Genomic DNA, 15,734 nt, shown 5'->3' with positions numbered 1-15,734 from the left:
GGCCCAGCAGGGCTTGTGCTGGCGGTTCTTCATGGCCCAGCGGTGCTTGTGCTGGCAGTCCTTCATGGCTCAGCGGGGCTTGTGCTGGCGGTCCTTCATGGCCCAGCGGGCCTTGTGCTGGCTGTCCTTCAGGGATCAGCTGGGCTGGTCGGTGCCCTCCTGGGCAGCTGGGCTGGGGCTGGCGGTGCCCTCCTGGGCAGCTGGGCTGGGGCTGACGGTGGCCTCCTGGGCAGCTGGGATGGGGCTGGCGGTGGCCTTCTGGGCAGCTGGGATGGGGCTGGCGGTGGCCTCCTGGGCAGCTGGGCTGGGGCTGGCGGTGACCTGGACAGCTGGGCTGGGGCTGGCGGTGGCCTCCTGGGGAGCTGGGCTGGGGCTGGCGGTGGCCTCCTGGACAGCGGGGATGATGGCGGTCTTATCCGTCGTGCAGCTCTTCCTATACTTGCCAGGTTTCTTGTGGCCCTTCCCCACCTTGGGAGGTGTCACAGCTGACTCCACACTCCCGCCGGGACCCCTGGGAGCGGCTTTGGTGGCTGGAGTCTTCTCCCTCTCCCGCCAGGCACTGGCCAACTTCTGATGCTTCACAGGTGGGGGACTGGCTGTGCTGTGGCTCCGTGCCACACTGGCTGTCCTGGTGGCCGGTGCACTCCACACACCGGTGACTACAGGCACCACTGGTCCCGGAGATGTTGTGGCTGAGGTGCTACTTCTGGACCTATGAGATGGATGGGGTGGGGGAGGTGTGGGAAAAAGGTCAAGGCTGGACATGAAATATTTCTTGGACACAGTGGGACGGGTAGCTGGAGGGGTTTTGGGAGTGGAGGAAGAGATGGTGGTAGTAGGAGGTGTACGTTTGGTGACTTTGGGTGCAGGTGCATGCGCTGGAGGCTGTCGTGAGGTGGATGGCTGTTGGGTGGGTGTGTGCCTGCGTTTGTGTATCTTGGGAGGGGGCGTCACAGCCACACTGGGAGAGGACACAGGGGACGTGTGAATGGTAGTGGGGGTGGTAACTGCACGTGAGCGGGGTGTGCTGTGGGTGTGCTGGTGAGGGACGTAGTGGCTGTAGAGGTAGTGCATGCAGGTGTGAGTGTAGACGAGACTGGGAGGGAGGAGGGAGACGACGAGGAAGGGGACACAGTGGAGGCAGTGGATGTTGGTGTGTCTGCATCTGTGTGTTGCTTGCGTGAGTGCCTGTGTGATGTGTGGTGCTTATGTTTGCCTGAGCTTCCCTTGTGTGGTGAGGTGTGTGCAGGCTGGTCTGATGGTGTGCTTGGGATAGGCAGAGGTACAGGGGATTGGGTCTGGGTTGAGGACGTTGGAGGGGGGAGGCTAGAGACGGGGACAATGGCTGCCATCAGTGCTGAGGCCAGAGTTTGAAAAGCTTGGTGAAGGGCAGCCTGACCAGAATGAATGCCCTCCAGGAAAGCATTAGTTTGTTGCAACTGCCTTTCTACACCTTGGATGGCATTCAAAATGGTAGACTGCCCAACAGTGAGGGACCTGAGGAGGTCAATGGCCTCCTCACTGAGGGCAGCAGGGATGACTGGGGCAGGGCCTGAGGTGCCTGGGGCGAAGGTGATACCCACCCTCCTGGGTGAGCGGGCACGGGGCGAAGGCAGAGGGGCTGCTGGGAGGGCGGTGCTGGTAGGGGGGGTGGCGGCTGTACCTGTAGATGCGAGGGGCACAGATGTTGCCGCCACCACAAGGGAGCTCCCATCAGAAGATGTGTCCGTGTCGCTGGTGTCACTTCCAGTCCCCGCCGTGAAGCTCCCATCGCCCTCCGTCCCACTAGTGAATTCCGAGTCCATAGTCTCGCCCTCCAGGGCCATGTTGGATGCAGCTCCCTCGTGCTCCGGTGCCACTGCTCCTCCGCCTGATGATGCTAATGCACACAAGAACAGGGAGACCACAAAAAGGGGGAGGGACGACAGAAGAAAGACATGTTGAGTGCATGGATTACCGCTACCGTTGGCGGACAAGACAGACACAGAAGCCCCCTGCACTACGCTGCGCTCTTGGGCTCCACTGTTCAAGTCCTGGGAAATGGCCTACAAGCCTATGGACGACATCTGCACGCATATATGACACAGGGGCATAAATACCTGTACTTGGCACTCTACAGAGGTGGGCTGGGGTGCCACATGGCCTGCCTTACGGAGGGGCCTTGCCTACGGAAGTCGCCCTGGCCTAGGGAAACCCACAGCCCTCCTTCCCTACCCAGACAACTCCACTGCGCACAAAGTCAGCAGAATGAGAGTGTACTCACCCCCTTGTGTCTGCTGTGATGCCCTCAAGCACCCATCCAACTCCGGATAGGCCACCGCCAGGATCCTGAACATCAGGGGGGTCATGGTGCGATGGGCACGCCTCCCACGTTGGGAGGCCATCCCCAGCTGAGCCTCCGCCGTCTTCTTGCTCCAGCGGCGAATGTCCTCCCATCTTTTCCGGCAGAGGGAGCTCCGTCTGTGGTAGACCCCCAGGGTCCGGACGTCCTTGGCGATGGCACGCCAAATATCTTTCTTCTGGTGGGCGCTGACCTACATGAAATGTACAGGGGAAGAAGAGAAGTCATTACCAACTGCACCGTCAAAGTGATTGGCCCCCATCCCTACCCTTGCCATGTGGCACATGCATTCACCGTCTTTCATGCACGCAGCACTCTGCCCCCTTCCTTCTTACATCCAGCCCTCTCCACACAGGCATAGCCCATACAACATGCTCCCTGTGTACTTATCTGTTTGTCTGGAGGTCCGTAGAGTAGCGTGTACTGGGGGAGGATCCCATCCACGAGCCTCTCCAACTCCTCTGATGTGAAGGCAGGGGCCCTTTCCCCAGACGCACGAGCCATTGTCTCTTCCAGACCGAGGTCACAGCAGCACTTCCAGTGTAGGTCCTCTCCTGTCGAAGATCAGGTATCGAGTGATTGAACAGATAGAAAATGGCGGTCACGTCCGCGGCTGTCACGTCCATGGCGGTGCGTACTGTCACCGCCGGCATACATCGTCATTGGCTCCTGGGACCCATAGGGTCCAATGTTAACCAATGCAGCATTGCGCCGCGGTCTCCGACCGCCTACGGCAACGGTGTACAGTGCCAGCGCAGTTACCTCACATCCCATTGTCCCACTTTACAGGTCAGGCAGCCACCATTTCAGGGGCCCACATGGCTTCATTTTCAACTGCGTCACACATACCTAGGCCTAGCCTCAACACACATACAGGCCATCTTTTGTGTATGATTGGTGTTCTGTGTAAACTGTGGGTACGTACCTCTGAGTTGTTTGACTCTGTGCTTGCTGTTGTCCTTCATAGGCACCGTCCGGTGGGACATGTGAGGAGATGGCGGCATCCTCCGGTGTACCGACCGTTGGTGGACCTGTCGACAATGGAGGAGCGACATTTGATAATCACCTACAGGTTAGACCGTGCCACAATCAAGGAACTGTGTACCCAGTTGGAGCCAGACCTGATGTCAGCAATCCACTATCCCACAGGAATCCCCCTTCAAGTGCAGGTACTGTCAGTTCTCCATTTCCTTGCAAGTGGGTCTTTTCAAACAACTGTGGCCATGGCATCAGGGATGTCCCAGCCTATGTTTTCCAACGTATTGTCCAGAGTGTTGTCTGCCCTTCTGAAACACATGCGGAGCTACATCATTTTCCCTCAGGTGGAGGATTTGCCTACAGTGAAAGGTGATTTCTATGCCCAGGGACATATCCCCAACATCATAGGTACCATTGAGGGGACCCATGTGGCTTTGGTTCTCCCCCCCCCGCCCCCCACAGGAGTGAACAGGTGTACAGAAACCGGAAGAGTTATCATTCTATGAATGTACAGATGGTATGTTTGGCAGACCAGTAGATCTCCCATGTGAATGCCATGTTCCCTGGCTCAGTGCATGACGCCTACATCCTGTGGAATAGCAGCATCCCTTATGTGATGGGTCAACTCCAGAGGCACCATGTGTGGCTATTAGGTGAGCACCTGGAAGCAAGTCAGTGGGAATGGTTGTCTGGGTCTGGGGTTATCCCTCCAGGTTAGTATGTGTCTAACAGTTGCCCCTCACCATTTGCAGGTGACTCTGATTACCCCAACCTGTCATGGCTACTGACCCCAGCGAGAAATCCCAGGACCAGGGCAGAGGAACGCTACAATGAGGCCCATGGGCGAACTAGGAGGGTGATCAAGCGGACCTTCGGCCTCCTGAAGGCCAGGTTCAGGTGCCTCCATATGACAGGTGGATCCCTATTCTACTCACCAAAGAAGGTGTGCCAGATCATTGTGGCATGCTCTATGCTTCACGACTTGGCTTTGCGACGACAGGTGTCTATTCTGCAGGAGGATGGTCCAGATGGTGGTGTTGCGGCAGCTGTGGAGCCTGTGGACAGTGATGAGGAGGAAGCAGAGGAAGAAGACATGCACAACAGGCACTCAGTGATCCAGCAATATATCCAGTGAAACACAGGTAAGAATACAATCCTGCCTACTACATGTACTTTTACACTACTACCTCTCTCCTGTCTGTCGTTTTCACCCAGTGTATGGTTACTGAGTTGTCACTTTCCCTTATGGTTTCACAGATGTGGGTCCCACTGTGTGACATCTGCTTAAGTTCCTCATTGACTAGAGCTGTGTGACATAGGTATGTTGACATTACTATTTCAAAAACATTTTGTCACTGTAATTGCTAATACACTATTTCGAAATCACAGACAGACTCCAGATCATTTTGTGCTTTAGGTGTGTTTATTTAAAGGCAAAATATTGAAGTGGGTAGTTAAGTGGTGAGGGGTGATGGCGGAGGAGTGTCCATGGCAGAGTCCAGTCTATTAGTCTCACAGGTGCTTTGCCCATATGGGCATAGGAAGTGGAGCTGGGGCAGTTTAATTATGGACAGGGTGACAAAGTGGGACAGTAGGATGACAATCAGTGTGGTCTCATTTCTTGGCGGGGGTCTTGGCATCGTTCTTTGTCTTGTTCCTGGATCTCCGGGACCGTTTGCGGGGTGGTTCTCCGTCTGCAGGGGGTGGGGTGCTGGTGTGGTGGTCCTGTGGCGGGGCGTCCTGTCCACCTGCGCCGGTGGAGTGGGTGGGCAGTTCATCGTCCATGCTAGTGTCAGGGGCCCCTTGTAGTGCCACAGTGTCCCTCCTGGTGTTGAGTACTTCCTTCAGCACCCCTACAATGGTGCCCAGGGTGGAGCTGATGGTTCTGAGTTCCTCCCTGAAGCCCATATACTGTTCCTCCTGCATGCGCTGGGTCTCCTGAAACTTGGCCAGTACCGTTGCCATTGTCTCCTGGGAGTGGTGGTATGCTCCTATGATGGAGGAGAGGGCCTCGTGGAGAGTGGCTTCCCTTGGTCTGTCCGCCCCCTGTCGCACGGCAGCCCTCCCAGTTCCCCTGTGTTCCTGGGCCTCCGTCCCCTGGACCGTGTGCCCATTGCTACTGCCCCCAGGTCCCTGTTGTTGTTGGGGTGGTGGGTTATCCTGGGTTCCCTGTAGTGGTGGACACACAGCTGATTGACGTGTCCTGGGGACGGAGGTATGGGCCCGCTGGGTGGGTGCTGTGCTGGTGTTTCCAGAGGGGGGAAGGTCTGTGGTGGCCTGTGCCTGTGTGAGGGGAACCGACTGTCCAGAGGTCCCCGATGGGCCGGGCTGGTCATCTAGATCCAGTTGGACAGAGGTGCTGTCATCACTGTGGGCCTCTTCTGTTGGTGGTGTGGACATGTGTGGACCCTCCTGTCCGGTGACATTGGGTAGGGGTCCTGCAGGGGTATAAAAGTTTGTTAAATCTGTGTGTGTAATGGTGTGCAATGGGTGGGTGAGCGTGTACCCCAGTGCTAACATTCCTGTGTGGGAACTTGTGTGATCATGGTTTAGGGGGGTGTATGGGTATGTGCAGTGGGCATGCTTTGGTGATGGGTTTCCATGCTTTGTAGTTGCATGCAGGGCTTGGTGTTGGGATGTGTGGTTTGTGAGGAGTTAGAGTGATGGGGTGAGGGTGAGGGTGGGGGTATGTGCTGGCATGCAGGTAGGGTGGGGAATGTAATAGTTAAGATTTGACTTACAAGAGTCCATTCCTCCACCTACTCCTGCGAGGCCCTCAGGATGCAGAATCGCCAAGACCTGCTCCTCCCATGTTGTTAGTTGTGGGGGAGGAGGTGGGGGTCCGCCCCCAGTCCGCTGAACCGCCAGGTGGTGTCTTGAGACCACGGAACGCACCTTCCCCCATAGGTCGTTCCACCTTTTCCTGATGTCCTCCCGATTTCTTGGGTGTTGTCCCACTGCGTTGACCTTGTCCACTATTCTTCGCCATAGCTCCATCCTCCTTGCAATTGAGGTGTGCTGCACCTGTGCTCCGAATAGCTGTGGCTCTACCTGGACGATTTCCTCCACCATGACCCTGAGCTCCTCCTCCGAGAACCTGGGGTGTTTTTGCCGTGCCATGGGGTGGTGTAGGTGATGTGTGGGGTGGAGTGTGTCGTGATAAGTGTGGTGATATGTAGTGGTGTGTTGTGTGAGGTGCGTGGAAGTTGTGTGGGTGATGGTTTTGTGTGCCTGTGTATGCTGTTGTTCTTGCTGGTGGTGTCTCTCTCTGGCCTTCTTTCTGAATTTTTTGTTCTAGGGGTTTGTGGGTGATGTGGGTGTGTGTTTTATATTGTAATGGGTGTGTGGGAGTGGTGTGTGTATGTGTATCAGGTGTGTGCATTTTGAATTGTCCAATGTGGATGTGTTTTGTAAGAGTGTGTGTATTTTGATCGCAGCGGTGTGTACCGCCAATGGAATACCGCGGATGAAAGACCGCCACATGGATTCGTGTGTCGTGATAGTGTGGGCGTATTTCTGTTGGCGTGACGGTGTCGGTTTTGTTATCGCCAGTTTATCACTGACCTTTGGTTTGGCGGACTTGTGTGGGTGTCTGAATTTTGGCGGATTCCGAGATGTTGGTCATAATAGCTGTGGCGGAATTCTGCGGCCGCGGCGGTGTGTTGGCGGTCTTCTGCGGTAAGCGGCTTTTACCGCCAATGTTGTAATGAGGGCCTAAGTCTGACCCACTGCAGGTGACACCTGTTGCTCCAATCCGGGTTTTTCTCCGGCCAACTAGCAGTGCCTCACCTCTACCCGAGGGCAGGGATGACTGGGCAGCTGAGTCCATGACATTATAGGTTTCTCAGGGAAGCCATGGTCACTCAGATCTCCTCTGTTCCTCTCAATTACATTAGTCTCATATATACAATGACAGACAGAGGCAGTATATGTTTCAACAATGATTTTAATGAAGCAACTGCATCTTAGATAGCAAAGCGTGAGCTGCAATAACCAGGACGACACAACATGACAGTATTAAAATTGTGACAAGGAGAGTGAAGCATAAAAATAACGCTACCATATTGTCACTACAGACAATAGATTAATTCCTACCTACGCTATAATAGAGCAAAGCGTGTTAAGCTCTAACTCTGCCCTTCAGGTTCCCCTGGGAAGACTTCATCCCCCATACCTGAGCAAAGGCCTGAAGTTTGCATTAGCATCTGTAGCGAAGCATTCAGCAATCAGCATACAGTTGTGGTTCTCCGGCTGGAATCTCCCTCTAATGTGTAAGGGAAAAGGAATTGTTTTTATAATAAAACAGCTGATGTTCTAAGAAAATATCCCTGCGTAAAGATGCGTGTTTTCTACGAATATTGGAGACTAAACTTATACCACGTTCATCGGCAACCTATCTTGCTGTAGCCTTGGAAGAAGCACAGAGTGAGCAAGAATGTCTTGTTTGAGAACAGAATGCTGTCCTAGGCAAAAACAATTAGATAAACAGAAAATAAAACAAGATTGTAAGTGTGGCTATTGTAACAATAATAAAATTAAGCAGAATAAAATATATCTAGGCTAAAGTGCACAGCAGCAGGCCTAGTGTGTTAAAATAACGTGCATGGAGCTATAGCTAAAATGGCTACACAACAGGACGGTGGACGGGGTTGACGAGCACTGAGGGGGAATGCTCAGCACTCCCCCTCAGAGCGCGTGTGTGTTTGGCCGGCCTTCTCGGGCTGGCCAAACACACATGCACAGTAGGCTTTCTCCATCCCAGCACACAGTTGCCGCTCTGGAGAGAGCATGCACAGGCTCCCAGTCTGCCTGAGAGCACCCTGGCTGGGCGCTCCCATCCAATCCAGATGCTGCTTTGAGCAGTGTCAGGATTGGCCGCAGGGCAGGCTGAGAGCCTGTGTCTGCAGCGAGTAGCTGGAGGAGCGAGTCGCTCGCTATGATAAGGTAAGTGTTTTTTTTAAATTATTTTTTAATTTTATTTTAATTCCCCCTGCGTGCCACCCCGCCTCTTCTGCCAGACACAATTCTCTGGGACAAAACTGGCAAAATGTATCAATAGACAAATGGTCAGAGTAAGACATTGGGCACTCCATTCAGATACAATGTGCTGTGTCTCACTCAGTGACAGAACTTGGAATGAGTGGATAAAACTGCACCTAAATATAGCTCTCTGTGATGTCAAAGTCAAGCAAAATACCAGAATACTGAGAAAAATCTCCTAACAGTGTCAAGGAGAAAGCTCTTTCATGACTGAACGATTTTTGTCTCCTACTACCAAGAACACCCCTTCCTTATGAAGTAACATGGAGGTCTGTCAAGGCAACCATTTGTCATGATCCCATGGGGTGATCCTTGATACATCTCAAATCAAAATCATGAATGACATAAAATCAATAGTATGCTTTATTTCGTTTATGCTTTCAGCAGCCCTTTATTCAATGGTGCCTGGACTGCCTCATGGAGGATGATGAGAGAGGTGTAAAGGAAAAGCAGGAGAAATGAAAGCGGCAAACAGAGAATGACAGATGCATGAATTGAGGAAATTGAAAAAAGCGTGTAGGATATTAGAAAGAGAGAGTAGAGGGAAGGGAGAGTGTGTTTGGATTGAGAACCAACTGTGAGACGAAAAAGAGAAGAGGGAAAGAAAAGAGGTATGACAGGAAGGGAGGATGAGATGTGTACAGAAAGACATGAGCAGATGAAAAAGCCATCTGAAACTGTCCCAGATTCAGTAAGAGTATTGCATCCGTTGATGGATCTCCTTTGCATTCTGGTGGTCGTGGATTTTCATTTCACATTACAGCTCAAGGAATACATGTACCGGAATTCAGAGGGTGAATCCAAAAAGGGTGAGTGATAGTGACTTCATAAATAGTAACTTGAAATGCAGGAGGAGGGGGAGGGGAAAAGGAGGGGAAAAGGTAGAAATTGTTGAGGGGGACTGAAAGATAGATGGAAGATGTAGGGACAGACAATTAAGGAGAGCAAAGATAGATGGAAGGCAGTGTGTGAGGTACTTTCAGTAATTGGGAAAGAAAGAAGGAGAGAGAAGGGTAACAGACATTTGGGAGGAGGAGAAGGGGAGAAAGAGAAAATGCGTGTATGTGTGTGTATTATGTGTGTGTGTGGGAGAGAGAGAGGTGGACCAACCTCCTTAAACTCTTAACTCCGCTCTTTTATCTGCAATGAAAGCCAATTAATACCCCAAATCTGCACTGTTTGTTCACATTGCCACCCTTAATGGTTACACCAGCTTCCTCATTACCAGTACTCCATTGTCAGGCTTTCACAACGCCAGTCCTGTTAAAAGAACTCTTTGATTCCGCCAAATTCAAGTACCAATTATTCCCAACACTGAGCTAACCCTCCCCCTTTCTCAAAATATATGTATCTTCACCTCACTCAGTACCAGTCCACCATTGCCAACTTCCGTGCCCCCTTCTATGCCCCCTTCCACAGTGATCCGCCCCGTCTCCAACATATGTCCAGATCCCTCACCAGAATCCTCAAAGCAACACTAACACTCCTCAGGAGCAACACCCACTATCAGCCTTTCCTTATCATCTCATGATCAAGTATCAGCCATGGTTTACTATTCTCAGTCTGTCCAATTCTTTCTTCACAGACCACATACCATTAAAGAGCAGTTTCTGCTAAATTATTCATTTAATGCACCTCTTGTAGTATTGCTTGGGTCAAAGGTTGTGCCTTACGACTGACTCCTTCCAACCGGGAGAATATGGAACTTGCCGCTATTTATAGCATCAGCAGTTAGTGGTTCTTTCCTAATCAGAAATTAGCATTCATCCACTTCAGGTCTCTACATGCATTAATTTCCAGCCACTCATAGTTTTTGTAGGCCATTATTTGAAAAACAGTAACAGTGTAACAGTCGTGCTGAAAAGTGTAGGATCTTCCCTGTTAAAAGCAGCGTTTTACATTTAAATGGGTAGGTCCTCACAGGTACTGAGCACCTGCATTTCTTTTTATTTTAAAAGCAGAGTACCTGCAATTCTCTGCAGGGATGTTGGACCTTTAATGGGGAGAACTGGCACTTCTCAGTTTCAAACAGGTGCTCTGGAATATAGATATATAGATTTCTATTTCCACTTCAAGCACTGATTAAAAGTAGCACAGGGAGTCAGTGAGAGACACTGAAAGGTATCCTAGCATTTTCCCCAACAGAAGCTTAAAGAGTTCTGACCTGCCACCCTCCCCCCCCAAACGTCACTGCATTTACAGCTGCCCTCTTGTGGTACTGAATGTCCAACCCACAAATGTTGCCAGCACTGCATGTGACATTGACCCCAGCAAAAACAAGAGGAGGTGGTCCACATTTCACAGAACTCCCCACACCCAGCTGTACATTGTACCTGTATCATGAAGCTGCCTACCCCCAAGTCCCTCACTTTTCGGATCATGTCCTTTCACAGCAGGTGTCCACCCCAGACTTCCTCCATTGATGGTCTGTTCCCTCCACATGAAAAAAAATTGCTGTAGCGCTCACCTCACCCTTTACACTGCACTCGTGTCCACTGAACGTTCCTCCCACACACCGCTTTCTGATGCCCCTCCCTTCTTTTGTTTATGGTCGTCTACTGTTTTTCGTTTGTTTTGTTCAAGATAACACAAAAAACAACATTTAGAGATGGCAACAGTCTAGCATGCTTTTAATGCAAAAGTAATGAGCAGCAAGGGAAATAACTAAGAGACTATTGTCATTTCGACCGAACAGAGCTCTCACCAAAAAATGCGCAGTTGGAGCATACATAATGCTAAAATGCCTACAGAAAGCATGAAAGTGTGGTCTCTTCATATACATTTTTCCCATATTACAAATCTATAGAGCACAAACACATGGCAGAAACGTGGTACTTTCAGCAAATCTTAGCTAATTAGCAGGTGACATGATCTTCTCAAAGAGAAAATGGGAGATGTCCTTGAGGCAAAAGATGCAGTGCATAAATAGACAGCTGGCTTCATTATTTCTTTAAATCACACGTTTGGATGCCAGTATCGTAAACAAAGCTAATCACAGGATGCAGGCAATATGTAAATGTACTACAGTGAAAAAATAGTTTCTGGGTTAAAGGGATTTTAGATTACTGGATTAACGACATTCATATTTCATTATAAAATATATCAGTGCGCTTTGTGCTATGCATATAGGAAGAAAGCCATTTGATGGTAAAGAAATAAGGAAACAAGATTCTGTTGTCACATCTGTGGGCACTTCAAGCGGTCATGAAGTGTGGTAGCCATCTTTTAGTGTGAATTTTCTCTTATTTTAAATGCAATTACGTTATGCATGCTTATTAGTGATACTTTATAGTATACTAGAGCACAACAATTAACAACTTTAATGTCTCCGCAAACATTTTATTATGAATTCGCTACTTGTATGCCATTATTTATTGTATCACGACATTTTAAACTCAACTGTTTACTGCAACCCGGCATCACTTCAGTTAGGATGGGGTGTCCGCCGTACTCCCTGATCCATTGCAGAGGGTATGTTTCAGAAGAGAACTGAGAACTAGCCATGTCAGTAAGGCACCAGTTCCCATCATTTGCTCAAGCCTCAGCTATTACTGTGAAGATCAGTGCATGAGAGCTTGCTTTACCAAATGCTGCTGGATAAGGTGAATGAACTCCCAACAAGCAGGTGGTAAGATCAACAATTAAGTTAGTTATTGAAACGGGGTAAATTCACTAAGGGTGTATCCTTGAGCAAGTTCTTTCCCACTAGAGTCTACTCGCATTTCACAAGGGCCAGTCATCCAATGTGAACCAAAAATAGTTTGCATGAACCAGGATCAACATTGTCATGCGTCTAGTAATCTGCGACAATAAATGCAAGTTTTGCTTTTAAACAACTAACATAATGATCCTTGTAACTTCCAGCCTCAGCCCTAACTCTTTAAATACCAGTGCAATCGTGTCTTCCCCATAACACAAACGCAGCACTTTTCCAAGACAAAAAAATAATTAATTTAGATTTTTGGCCAATAAAATTTATATTTCACACCTTTGTCTTTACCTTATTATCACTATACTACGAAAAGAACACCCCACCAGAAATATTTGCCAGAAATCTTGCATTTAGAAGACAACATTTTTCGTCATTCCAAGGTGCACTGAACTACAAGGAGGTAAAATCATTCTTTTGAAAAAACGGTACTGCACCTTGCACCCAGAGAGATTGTACCTCCCCATCCCGATCTCTACAAGCAGAAAAGGGGCATCCCATTTCGGTTTCCGATTTCGGTGTTACTGCATACTAAATCCAATTGTATTTTTTATATCACAAGCTGCAAATTTTAGAACCTGGAGGTTTTTTCCCTGCTCCTTTCTGCAGGTAAAACCTGGAGGAACGCATGCACGGGAAAAACGGGGGTTCTCTGTAAAATTTGCATATACCATCACAAGTGTGATCTCCTTGTGACAAACCCAGAACGACCTCCATTGCGGAGAATTTTAGCAGAACAATAATTATTCACTTAACCAATGAATTTATCAAACGCAAATTTAAATAATGCAGTAGAATAATTTTTAATCTAATATATAGATTACAAAGCAATAGCACTGAAATATTTTTGAAATGTCATGTTTTAAACTGTACTGGATCAAGAAGCAGATTAAATTACTAGAATCAGAACGAAATGTTCTATTTAAGACATCCTTGTACATACTGAATGCACGTTTGTGATGTATATATTTTCCAGGTTTCCGAGTCCGACTGGCTTTGTCCTGCTATTCCTCTCATTTCTGAAGTAGTCGGTGTCAAGGAAGAAGAAAGCATGAAAGAACATCTGAAGCAATTAGTTAGCACATATCCAGACCTGAGGTAAGTTGTCAAATTAGGTATGCTGAAGTATACAGTAATTAGGTAAATAGCACGGCAGAGATATTTAGGCTGTCCTTGTACAAATAAACACTGCAAAATATAACTCTTCCTTCACTGTGTTGCCGGGCTAGAGAGAGCAGGCACAGGCTCCCAGTCTGCCTGGGAGCGCCCAGGCTGGGTGCTACTAACCAATCCTAACACTGCTCTGAGCAGCATCAGGATTAGGCGCAGGGCAGGCTGGGAGCATGTGCCTGCAAATGTAAGACGGAGTGAATGGAGTGGTGTGGCGTTGGCGGTGCTTTAAAAAAAGGTAGTTTTTTTTTATTACATTTTTTTTGGTCCCCACTACTTCCCACTCAGCCCCTTTTCCCTCCTGCGAGCCGTGCCTAGGAACACCCCCAGGATTTTCTTGGTTCTTGTACAAACCTGAGCTCACATCTTTATCAGGATTCATAAGTGACACTTCCTAATTGACTCAAGATCTCAGCAAGGTTTTTATGTAAACATTAGACCTGGTCCAAATTATGGCCCTCATTATGAACATGGCGGTCCGTTCCGCTCTGCCGGCGGTAGAAACCGTCAACAGAGGAGCGGGCCGGACCGCCAAATAATGAACCAAACGAAACACACGCATCCTGCGCACCACCCACCGCCAGGAAAGGAGTCCCGCTGACGATGGCAGAGTCCGCCCACAGGCCGTCGGAAAGGCCCAACCCACCCATCATATTATGAACCACCATTCCACCGCCAGTTCCAGGGCGGGAAAAATTAAAACAAACGCCAGGGTGGAACTGTGTGCAGCCCGAAACACAGGCTACACAGAAACTTTAATTAGTAGCTCACTGAGCTAAACAGTGCCAACAGGGCCAATGGCGAGTCCATAAAATTCACATTGTCCTTGGCCACAACTGGCCACACCTGACTCCCACAAGTGCTGGGTACTCCACAGAACGGGGCACCCTATGGCGATCCAGGCACCTCACGGAAGGGGGGCAGGGGGTGGTGATTTCGAACAGGGGTGTGACTTTGACTTGCGTGAGGAGGTTGGGGGGGTGGGCTTCTCCTTTGAAGGGGGTGGGGGCTGTTTGGCTTGGGTGGAGCTGGATGGGCGAGGCTCTGAGCGGGCCTTCTTCTTCACCGGGGAAGGGGCACTGGAATGGGAAGGCTGGACCGGGGTGGGCTGTGATGTGGAAGGAGCAGAAAGGGCAAGGAGGTGGGCATGTTTAGGGACAAGACAGGGTGGGCCAGTGGATTGGAACAGGTCTGCACGGGAGAGGAAAAGTTTCTTGGGAGCAATTGGGGTAGGCGTGGATGAGGGTGTGCGAGTGCAGGCAGAGGGAGTTGATTTATGGGGTGTAGGTGTGCGTGTAGTGGGTGCAGGTGACTGCTCAGTATGCTGTAGTGTGGCGGATCTCTGATGTGTGGGTGTCTTGGAACGTTTGTGTGTTTTGGGAGGTGGGGGGTGGGCACAGTGGGAGAAGACAGACAGCTAGTGTGGATGTATGTTGGGTGGGTGTCTGCAAGTCTGGTGAGTGTGCTGCATGTGTCAACTACAGTAGAGGTGGTGAGTGCAGGTGTGGTGTATGGGGTGCATGTATGGCTGTCTGCTATCATGGTGAGTGGAGGAAGAGGAGCAGTAACAGTGAGTGAAGGTGCAGTGCATGAGGGTGTGGATGTAGAGGGGACAGACAGGGAGGCTGAAGAGCTGGGCACACTGGGGGAAGTGGACATTGTTGTGTGTGCAGGTGTCTGTTGGATGTGTGAATGCTTGTGGTGGGAGATGTGCTTCTTGTGGGTTGATGTGCCTGAAAGTGGGCCTGATTGTGTGCTTTGGACGGGTGAAGGGAGTGGGGTGCTAGAAGGGGTAGAGAAGGTTGGAGGGGGGACGGAATTGCCAGGGAAACTGGCTGCCGTCCGAGAGGCGGCCAGAGCCTGAAAAGATCTCTGTAGGGCAGACACGGCACCGTGAATGCCATCCAGATAGGCATTGGTCTGCTGCACCTCTGATGCCAGACCCTGGATGGCATTGACAATGGTTGTCTGCCCTACAGAGATGATTCTCAGGAGGTCAATAGCCTCCTCTGTGAGGGCAGCAGGGCTGACTAGGGCAGGGGAGGAGGTGCCTGGGGCGAAGGAGACGCCCACCTTTCTGGGTGGGCGGGCACGGGCAACTCGGTGGGGAGCAGAAGGTAGGGCAGTGACGGTATGGGGGTGGCAGAAGATCTCACGGTAGTGGTGTGTCCACTAGGGTCCACCACCGCCGGAGGACCCCCATCGGAGGAGGTCTCAGAGTCACTACCTCCTATGGTAGTAGTCTCCCCTGTGGAAGTCCCCTCGCCCTCCCACCCACTGGTCCCCTGGGCGTCCGTTGTCTCTGCCTCGGAGGATCCATGGGCCGCTGCCTCCCCACTTGCCAATGGCTCAGCTCCCTCGCCTGATGTTGATGCTGTACCAAACCAACACAAGAGAACAGGGATGGGGAGACAAAACTGGAGAGACACTTGTAAATAGCTGAATGCTGATACACAATGGCCAGGCATACACCCACCCAGCAGACACACCCAACAG

General features: G+C 50.4%; 1 protein-coding gene across 2 annotated transcripts in view; it reads left to right on the top strand.

Annotated features, from left to right (window-relative positions):
• The window catches only part of EXOC3L4 (exocyst complex component 3 like 4), a 584,807-nt gene that overhangs the window by 527,457 nt on the left and 41,616 nt on the right, over window positions 1-15,734 (top strand). Inside the window, exon 12 of one of the 2 annotated variants that reach the window (XM_069207294.1) lies at window positions 13,045-13,166. The exons of the other annotated variant lie outside the window; for it this stretch is intronic. Within the exon in view, the coding sequence (XP_069063395.1) occupies window positions 13,045-13,166 (122 nt within the window). The remainder of the gene's footprint in view (window positions 1-13,044; window positions 13,167-15,734) is intronic. 2 annotated transcript variants of the gene reach the window in all.

This window comes from Pleurodeles waltl, chromosome 9, assembly GCF_031143425.1.
Source record: "Pleurodeles waltl isolate 20211129_DDA chromosome 9, aPleWal1.hap1.20221129, whole genome shotgun sequence".
NCBI classification, from domain to species: Eukaryota; Metazoa; Chordata; class Amphibia; order Caudata; family Salamandridae; genus Pleurodeles; species Pleurodeles waltl.
The sequence above is the reverse complement of the archived record's forward strand: the minus strand, read 5'-3'. Positions and strand labels throughout refer to the sequence as shown.